This window comes from Microtus ochrogaster, chromosome 2 (genome assembly GCF_000317375.1).
Source record: "Microtus ochrogaster isolate Prairie Vole_2 chromosome 2, MicOch1.0, whole genome shotgun sequence".
Lineage (NCBI taxonomy): Eukaryota > Metazoa > Chordata > Mammalia > Rodentia > Cricetidae > Microtus > Microtus ochrogaster.
This window is the reverse complement of record NC_022010.1, coordinates 933,062-943,731: the sequence shown is the minus strand read 5'-3', so window position 1 is coordinate 943,731 and position 10,670 is coordinate 933,062. Positions and strand designations below refer to the sequence as shown.

General features: G+C 43.7%; 1 protein-coding gene across 3 annotated transcripts in view; it reads right to left on the bottom strand.

Moving 5' to 3' along the window:
- Pitpnb (phosphatidylinositol transfer protein beta) overlaps positions 1-10,670 on the bottom strand; it is a 53,537-nt gene that overhangs the window by 6,446 nt on the left and 36,421 nt on the right. For all 3 annotated transcript variants that reach the window (XM_005344214.3, XM_026784612.1, XM_005344213.3), the window contains one exon: positions 2,018-2,128. In XM_005344214.3, coding sequence (XP_005344271.1) covers positions 2,018-2,128 — 111 coding nt within the window. The remainder of the gene's footprint in view (positions 1-2,017; positions 2,129-10,670) is intronic.

Below are 10,670 nucleotides of genomic sequence, written 5' to 3'. Positions count from 1 at the left end.
AAAAAAAAAAAAAAGAAATAAAATAAAAATTCTTTACATCAACATTAATTCTAGCCTAGCATAATTTTATACAGGGAATCAATTCCCTGTGAAGGGGCAGCAGTGCAGCTCAGCAGGTAAGAATGCTTGCTTCCAAGCATGATAACTTCAGTCCAATACATGGATTCATACGGTGTAATAAGGAGAGAACCAACTCCCAAACTGTCCTCTGACCTCCACACCCACGCAGCTGGTATACACAATGACATATAACAAACAAACATAATTCAAAACTTATTTTCAAAGTTCCCTGAGAAATGGGAAAGAATCTCCATTGGCAAAAGGATGAATGGTCTGGTAAAAGCCAAGAGCACACAGCATGCATAACTGAATCCCATATGTTCCTGCTGGGCTTCATGTACTGACACCTGTTCTCAATGCCAAGGAGCAAAGGTCAACTGGATTTTTCTACAATAAAAGCAGACCCAGTCTTCTCTCTGCACTGAAGGAAACCCCCGTGCTTAGACACTGATGAAAGCATTATGTACTCTGCAGTGACTCTTCTGTGCACTACATTAGTCCCATGTGTATGCACACACATAAACATATGAAAACCATGTATAGAAATAGCAAATTTAAATACCCAACTATTTAAGTTGTTTTCAACTTTCCCAAAAATGAGAGCAAAATACATAACAATAACCGACACTTTGGGAACAATTTTCAACTTTCCCCCATGAACAGAAAACTGTATGACTACAAATGCGACTTTTAAATTGGACTGTCAACCTATTTATTACAATGTCTAGGTGAGAAAGAAGGCCAGCACATACCCAGTGTGCTCAAGGGATGGTTGTGAATAGGTGGAAGAAGCACTGTGACATTCCGGGGGGTAACAGGGACATCTTTTTATTTCCTAGGGTTTCTTTTTATGTGTATGCATGCATGTCTGTGCACTGCATGTGCACCGCAGCGCTCATGGAGGCCAGAAAGTGGTATGAATCCCCTATGCCTGGTAACTATTATTACCAATTGTTGTAAACCATCATGTGGGTGTTGGAATCAAACCCAGGTGCTCTGGAAAAGCAGCTTTTAACCACTGAGCTGTCTTTCCAGTCCCCAAAGGCATCTCTATAATGATGATGGGGATAAATACTATAGGAACAGTAACCAAAGGGTATTCCTGCATCTTCCTGTGTATTTACAACCTATTGTATTTTGTTGTTCTGTGTGATGTTGGGCAACACTATACATAAATGTGTTTATATCACTGTGATCCCCCTTCTATATCTAACTGCTTATGTCATCTTCATTTTTTGTTTTATTTTGTTTTTTGTTTTTCGAGACAGGGTTTCTCTGTAGCTTTGGAGCCTGCCCTGGAACTACCTCTTGTAGACCAGGCTTCATTTTTTAAAAAAGAAATTAGGACAGGGATCCTCAGATCATGTTACCAATCCAGGGTCTACCTACTCTTGGCAAGACCTCTACAGAAGACACTCCAGACAAGACAGCGAGACTGCCAGGATACTAGGTCTCTTCATGGCCAGGCTAGTCACGGGAGGGACTTTGTACTGGAAGCTCACTGAATAAACGCTGCATCTCCTAAGCAGTCTCGTAAGGGCGAGAGATGACTCAGTGAGGCTAAGACCACAACGCAGCTCTTCCAGACGGCCCAGGTGTGGGTTCCAGCACCCACATGACGGCTCTCAATTGTTTCTAACTCCAGTTCCAGGGCATCTGATGCCCTCTTCAAGGCTTCCAAAGGCACCACATGCACACGATGCACAGATATGCGTGCAGGCAAAGTATCTACACACAAAAGACCTTAGGGGGGGAGGGGGGGAGGGGGAAGGGAAGGGAAAAAAAAAGTCTCTTAAAATCTTGTTATTTGGATTTGATGTTTTCAGGGGATCAGACAGACACGGTGACAGTAACTTTAATGTCATAAAGGATAAAATGCTTGTCATAGAAACCATTTTCCAACAGTCACCTTCTCTCAAATCTCCCACAAGTAAGTCCCACTTGCTTGCAGATTTACCTTTTGAATGAAGTTTTCTACTTTGCTCTGCAGCCCCCACCACTTGAACTTGATGGTCACCAGCTTATAGGCACACATCTTAGGACAGTCAGGGGTGTTTGCCAGTTCCTTCTAGATGAGAAAATGGAAAAACTGTGACTTGGGTACAGGTTCTGATCAAGACCGACTACTATAAAACAACATCACAGACACACAAGGAAAACTGGTCTTGTGCTTAATTCAGAAATCTGAAATCATCTAAATAAAAGGCCAGTACTCCTCTCCTGCCACACACCAAGTTACTTCCCAGTTGTGAGATCTCATAGCTGAATCTGATAGCTGCTGTCACTGTTGTCTTTTGGTTTTGATTTTTCTGTGTAGTCCTGGCTGTCCTGGAACTCACTCTGTAGACCCAGCTGGCCTCGAACTCAGAGATTTGCCTGGCTCTGCTTCACGATGGGTATGTGCTGAGATTAAAGGTGTGTGCCACCACTGCTGGCTTCATGGAATTCTTATGCATGGTGAAGGTCTTATCAGTAGTGAGCCTTAAACAAGGTAAAGCTCTCCTAGCTCCCACTGTGGAGTTTCACCATTTTTTGTATTTTTAAACATTTCCAAGTGGAGCAGCACAGCTGGTGAGAACAGAGGGCCACAGACAGCAATGCAAACACACACCATGAACGGCCTGTGCATGCAGTTCCAGTTTCCAGAGATCCACACAAATGTCGGTGTGAAATCAAGTCTTCCTTGGATAAATAGGGATGCTGCAAGCAGCTGTCCTCTGAGCCATGTAACTGCCACATTAGGGAGTTAAGCTGTACCCCTTGAAAAAAAAATTACCCCAGCTGGGTTTCTTGACTGCAGTCCCCACCCCCTCATGGAGAGTTAGGAAGGGTGATGAGACATTCACCTGGGTATCTAGCAGCTATCTGCCACCTAGTGTAAGCAACTCTGCTTTAACTGCACACATGGCCGTGGGGAGGGCTAGTCTGTGTATAAATATACCTCACTTGGAAAGCTGGCTTCAGCAGTTATTAAGTGGGGACCATTTACACATCACCACGCTAGGTGCTATCAGGCACACAAAATTGATTCAGATAATGTGTTATTTTCTTTTTTTAATTTTTAAAAAAGATACTCTATTTGCATGTACACCTGAATGCCAGAAGAGGGCATCAGATCCCATTATAGAAGGTTGTGAGCTACCATGTGGTTGCTGGGAATTGAACTCAGGACCTCTGGAAGAATAGTCAGTGTGCTCTTAACCTCTGAGCCATCTCTCCAGCCCACACATGTGTATTTTCAATAGTGTTGTCCTTGGTGGGAACCGTTCAAAGACTCTGTAGTACACACAGATGTTATCAGATATGTTGAGTCAGGTCTGGACACCTATCATCAGTAAGTCAATAAAAAGAGCCAATTTAATAGTGCCAAGCAGAAAAAGGAGGACTACTTGATGTGATCACATGGGGAAGAGAGTTAAAGACATGCAGCAAACCCCTCAAGTCCATCTTTGGGGTCCTAAAGTGAAACTGAAATTTAAATAGAGGGTTAAGGCTATGTACATAAGCCCTGACAAGATGCAGACCCACCCACCAGCGACCTGAAGTCTTATCCTGTAAGGTGGTGATAACATGTTAGAACACTGTGGAATCTCTTCCTAGGAGACAAGCACCCCCTCTGACAGGTACTCTTCCTTCTTTTAGCACAAGATTCCTGGGGAAATCCCCACTACTGAGTCTACTGTTTCAATAATCTGAAGTCAGACTGAGACACATGCAAGTGTCTCTCTAGGTATCTTCATTTCTACCATGCCAGTTAAACTGACACCAGCCTCCCTCTCCTCGACTGCAAGCTTGGCTCTAAGCTGGACATCTGGTATGGTAGAGGTCAGCCAGCTTCTATTGGACACCCTGCCTCGAAGCTCTACAGAAAGGACCGTAAGGTGAGCCTTCCATAGACCATCTCTTCAATAAACAATGAGGTGAGAACATGCTAGGGCCTTTGATCCAATGAGTGCTGTTGGGCCTGAGCAGAATGTGGCTCAAGTGTCAGGCAGGTCTAGCTGGTACAAGGTCAAAAGCAGGGTCCACCCTGGTTCCTGCCATGTGGAACCCGACCTTCACTGGCTCCGCTCTTCTAGACTATCCACTGAGGTGAACCAGGGATGAGCAAGCTTAGCTCCAAGGCTGCAGATGGTAAACCAAACATGCCCTTTACATCTAATGGCATGTGAAGCCCCTATATCCACACAAGGCCCTATTCACACTCCCTGCAACACTAACAGCTCTAAGCATTTTTTCATCTTGGACAAGTCCTGGTAACTCTGAGCTATAAACAGCTTCCTTAAAACCCTAAGAGCTGCATACCTCATTCTCCACAAAGCCTTACCCATCAGAATGACAGCTCTTCAGAATTCTCCCACAATTTATAAAAGCAAGGGGACTAAATGCAACACAGGCGCCCTCCACAGGTGGGCCAGGACTCCAAGCACACAGTGACTCCACAATGAACCAGGCTGTTTCCCATATGCTTCCTAGTGACGCTGGCAAGCTACTTAGGCCAATTAACACAGCAATTTATAGAGCCTGCACTGGGTTATAAAAATTATTTTAAGGGGAGGAAGTGGGAACTGGGATTGGTATGTAAAATGAGAAGATTGTTTTAAAATTAAAAAAATTTAAAAATTATTTTAAAAAATAAATGGGACCAAAAAAATCCTAGTTCTTGAAGCTGTCTCCCCAGACCTCAGTCTTTTTGTGTTCCATCCAATTTAAAAGCAGTTATTAAAAACAAAATAAAAACCCACTCAAATCTGTTCAAGGAGACAAAAGCCCACTGCCTCAACTTCCTGGTGTAGTCTTCTTGGTAGACACCAGCACCTCACTGAAGTCACTGGAAAGCAATCACAAAAGTAGTATCAAAGAAAGACACTAATACACAAGCTACATGTTTTCCTTCAATAATTAATATGCTCATGGTATTTTAAGTATAATTCCTGTTTAAAATCGACTGATAGGGAGCCATCCCTTAATTCAGGCTTTAAACTAGTGATTAAGAATAGGGCTTTATGGGCGGCGGTGGTGCACGCCTTCAGTTCCAGCACTTAGGAAGCAGAGGCCAGACTGACTCCAGGAAAGCCAAAGTTACAGAGAGACCCTGTCTCAAACAAACAAACAGGGCTTTAAACAGTTCCACAATCTGACGTGGTAGGATGAAAAGCTATTAACTCTTATCATTTGCCCTGTATACTAACTTATTCAGAACAAACCCACTCAGTAATACTCTCCATACCCACAACACTTTTCAAGTCTTCTGAACGACAGCTACGTATGCACAGCCACAAAGGACCATTTGACCATTAAAGCCAGGCTGGCCCTGAACTCAACAGTAGTTCTGCTTCTTGCACTGTATCTATGGGAAGAGCCACCTTCCTAAGATCAACTGCTCTGGGAGAAAGGACAAACCAGTAGCAAGATGCATCTAAATAGCCAGACACCTGTAAAAGAACCAGGCCACGTGAAATGGGTAACAACCAAGTTTTTTCTTTTAGGTTCAACACTGTATTTTCAAAACTCACATGATTTTATTACTGGTGGGAGAGGTTACCTTGTTATTAAAAAAAAACAAAAAAAAACCCCAGAAACAAAACACCTGACTCTTAAAATATTTTGGCTCTCAGTCACACATTTTAGGACAAAGGCTTCCTTTGCCTTAACTTTTATGGGTACTCTTTCAAATTGCCCTCTTTTCCTTGCCTATGACAATATAAGTGTGCTTGGGCTCCTCCCACCCCTTTTTGATGTTTACATCAAAGCTAAATAGACTGAGGTGAAAGCTCAGTTAGGGCATAAGATATTTGAGATTTTAGTTGCTTATGTAAGTGTGAGTGTTTACGGTGCCCACAGAGGCTAGCAGACAGACAGCACTGGATCCCTGGGACTGGACTCACACATGGTTGTTAACTCCCCATGTGGGTGCTGGGGATTAAACCCGGGTCCTCTGGAAGTCGCCAGTGCTTTTAACTGCTGAGCCGTCTCGCCAGGCCTTCAGTTTAGGGCCTTTAACAGATAAGATTGGTCCAGCCCACGTTTAAATTTTTCCTAAGATTAAACAATGCAAAATAAATCACAGGCATTCTTGGGGCTACCAGAGCATTCCTGTAGAGATGTGTAATTCAGATGGCTCAGCAGGTAAAGGTGCCTGCTGCGAAGCCGGACTTCAACCTCTCCATGCCACACGATAGATAGGAGGGCATCGACTCCCACAAGTTTTCCTCTGCCCCTGATGCATGCTGTGGCAGGCAAACACAAGTGTATGCAAGTGTTTGCTCATGTACACACCTTCGTGCAATAAATATAATACAAATTTTTCAATTTTTTATTCTATGTGCATTAGAGTCGTGTCCTGCATGTATGTATATGTACATGTATGCCTAATGTTTGCAGAGATCAGAAGAGGACATCAGATCCCCTGGAACTGGGGAACTTGCCATGAGCCAACAAGTGGTTGCTGGGAACCAAACCAGGTCCTTTGCAAAAACTAGTGCTCTTAACCAATAAGCCATCTCTCCAGTCCCTAATTAAAAAAAAAATTAGAGAAACATTTAATTTTCAAAATTGTGACAGAAACAAGTAGTAGCCTGTATAGGTACTCGGGATCTCAACTGTTGAGGGCCACAGCTTCCTGATTCTTTATAAACAATACAAATGTGTCTCAATGTTTCCTCTTTATTGTTTTAAAAACAACTGCCTCTCAAAACAACAACAGAGGGTGGGAATAGAATGAAGGTCTTTCACACAATGTTCTAATCCAGCCAAAGCTGAAGATTTCATTACCTGCAGCTAAGACTAATTCTGCTAGTTCAAAATACCATTATTCTGCCAGTAAGTGAGTTTTATAAAGATTAAAAATTAAAATGGAAATCTTTTTAAAAGAAGGGGAACACTGGTTGGCTAACAAAAGAACAACCAGAAGTTCTGTAAGAGAGTCCTGAGCTAACAAAAGAACCCCACATTATGTTTTTTCCCCACATAATTTAAATTTCATCCATAATGTAGCATGCACTAGTTAGCTGCAAAATGTTTTCAAAATTGCATTAAATAGTTTGTATAGTCACAGAATTCCTTACATTTCATGTTACTAACTATAAATGAAACTCCCCAAGTCAAATCATGTTTTCAATTTAAGAGCACATATTAAGTTACTTTGAGGCATGCGGCCGAGGCCTTCAGGGAAGCAACGGACACAGCAAGCACATATCAGGACTGAATGACTTGCAGCAGCATGTGGAGCTATGTGGTAAGCAATCAGCCAACATTAGCCTCAAGAACAAATTTCTTGAGTCTGTGACAAACAAATATATACAAACGTAAGAGAATAAAAAGAAGAGCATCTGAGGGCATTCTCCTGACCTGGTCCTCTTGGCCTCACTAGCTTCACACGCTCATCTCATGGGACGAGGGTGGGATGGGGTGCACTGGAATAGAGTCAACGCTCTGCAGCAGCAGCAGAGCAGTCTTCAGTGCGGTTCACACTTCCCCAGCATTTTAGCTTTTCAGTGGTAGGCAATCAGAATGCTCAGTTTTGGCGGCCGAATTCATAGTGTTAAGTTTCCAACTGAAATCTCACTAAGAAAGCTAAAAATAAATGTGCCGTGAGGGCTGCCAGGGTGTGCACCAGCAAATGTCAACACAGGATCACAAAACGCATGCCAAGCATGTGCACCACAATCTCAGAAAAAACCCATTCTCCAACGTATACCATCGTCTCTTCTCTAGACCGCTTTTACTTTGTGAGTTTTCCAGACAGGCCTGGGCTGGACATTGTGTTTTCTACATCTTACTGATTTTCATTGGTTTATGACAGTTAATTAATCCTGTACTAAGCACCCACTGAGGGTACATCTACAGCAGGCACTGCCAGACACCACAGTGGTTTAGCACAAGACAGAAGGTGGAACAAGGAGACCACTTTGACCTGAGGCACCAACTGCACCACATGGGCGCCCACATACCTCTGGTGGGGTGGGGGTTCATGGTGGAGACTCTTAACTTCAAAAAGATCCAAAGGGTAAACTAATCATAGGTAATTTCATAATTATAGGGAAAATGAATTCAAACAGGAAGACCCCTGCTTGTGAACAGATCAACAGAGTCCAGGCTCCCTTACAATACCTTGGCACGGGAAGCGATCTTGTACAAGTACAGCTGCAGGGTCCCACTTCACTAGACTCATGAAGAGCCTGACCAGAGGCCTGCTCTGCCAAGTCACTTCCCAAACAAGGCAGCATACATTCCAGAGTCCTGAATCCTGCAGATCTGTCTAGAAGCAGAGGCATTCCACAGCCAAACCAAGGTGAAGGCTAGCAGGCAGCAGTTTTACACGTATAAAAGCTAAAAGTAGTCACCAAACTGTGTGATCTCCTCTGAAAACCTTTCATGTATGTAGACCTCTTTATTGTCCAGAATCCAAACCAGTTTGAGTTCTGCATGCTATAGTTACAGGGTTTTAAACATGAGACCACAGGGAGGAGGCGTGCTTTTAGCTGCTTTGGGCCTCAGGCATGTGAAGTTCAGGATTTGGGAGCGTGGCAGGCAGCATTTTCCATCAGGAGAGCCGCAGGAGGAAGCTCTAGGTGCCTTCCCCACTGGTCTCCACCTGGAACAGGACTTTCGCAGCAGGTTCTCTCTCGTCGCTAACTTCCACTGTTCCCATCCCTTACATCTTACATTTCATTTGACAATCAAGGCTGTTGTCATCTTTTCACACGTATGGGTACAAAGAGACAGCAATCACGAGGACAGGGAGGAAATAAACTGGCGTCTCTACAACTTGCAGTGCCCTTCTCTAGCCTGGAGAACTCAGAATGGTCATGAGGGCTGTTTCAGAATGTGACTGAGCAGTGTATAGAACAAGAACCTGAAAGGCCAACCTCCAAATGCCACGACACATCAAACCAGCGTAATTTCTGGGCCAACTCCTTTACCTGACCCAATTACCATATGCTCCAATGTCTGGCACTGCAGAGGCAGATGCTTTGATAGAACCTCCTAGCTATTAACAATCATCCATCTGTAGAAATAAAAGCTTAACTGTTCAACAGTGTCTGACTTAAATGAAGAAAGATATTAGGCCTTTCATTGGATTAGAATGACACCATAATCTTCAATTTGTGAAGCCGACACTCCCAGGTTCAGAAGCGGGAAACTGGAAAGCTTGAAGGAACACACACGTAAAATACTATCGCAACCCTTATGAGAGGTGGCTGTGCCAGTGCCACAAGACAAACACACCCTCCAGATAGAAACCAAAACCTACACATACATATGCATGTGTGTGCATGCACACCGTGCCACGGAGAAATAAGATGTTCATCAGCAGTTCTGCCTGGAAGCAAACTTCCTAATCAGGTTATAAATTGCTCTATTAGCATGCACAAAGTCACTTCATGTTGAACTCTAAGCAACAAAGATCTTTTAATTTCCTTCTTCAGAAGGAAAATGAGCACACAACTCAGGCTTATGTCTCTAGGGCTACAGTGTATTCCTGGTTTTGTTTGTTTTTAAGTAAAAATATGTATCATGCCATAAGGGAAAAAAATAAAGCCTGTGCCCATGACAAGCCTGAGAAACGAGAACATCTCTTGAGCAGCAACAACACCTGGCTGTGGAAGAAAGGCTGACCTACACCAAGCACTAATCATTAAACACTGTAAGGACAAGGGGCTCAGACTGGTGACCAAAGGCAAATCAATCCTAGCTATAGTGTGAAGATCTCTGTGGTGTAAAACAGTGCAACACACACACACACACACACACACACACACACACACACACACACATTGAGACCTTGACCTTTTGACACCACTCCCTGTGCCCAGCACTCACTCACATCATTTCATCCTCTCAATGACTGCTGAAGTTGGTGCTAACAGCTGCATTTTAGAGGTATGGAAACTGAGAGTCAAAGCTTACACGATCTAAACCCTAATATATATGTCTTCACAGTATTGGAATGCGTCTCCTTTTGTGCTCCTATCACTGGAGGTGTGCAGAACTGTCTAAGCACAGAGTTCAAATGTTACCATGCAACACGACAAATGTAGCAGACAAGGATCGGCCCCATCACTCCTTATACCTGTGAGCAGCACCGGGCTCAGGTCTGTGGACCCGCAGATCTGGGTTTCTCTGGCTACATTTCTCAATTATAAACAGAGCACCTGTTCCTGACCTAGCCAACTGTAAAGTTTGGAAGGTTAAATGCGACCTTTTTATAGTACCTGGGACGACAAAGAACCTTCTCACTTCAATTGAATATAGCCAGTAAGTACAATACGAAGTATCCCCATATCAAATGAGGGAGTGTCACAGCAATCACTAGGGTGTAACTCAGGAACAGAGCACTTGCCTAACACGTGTCAAATCCTGGGTCTGATCCCAAGCAACTAAAGACACACATGTAGGCAAACAAACAAATAGATCCCGAGGTTTTCACTTAGCCTTGAGCACATTTTGGAATGTAGACTGTGCTGAAGCAGCAGGTGGATGATACAAGGAGGGCTCACAGAGAGGCTGCCTCTCAGCCTGCACAGTACAGCAGAGCATGTGCCATACCCTCAGCCTGCACAGTACAGCAGAGCATGTGCCATACCCTCAGCCTGCACAGTACAGCA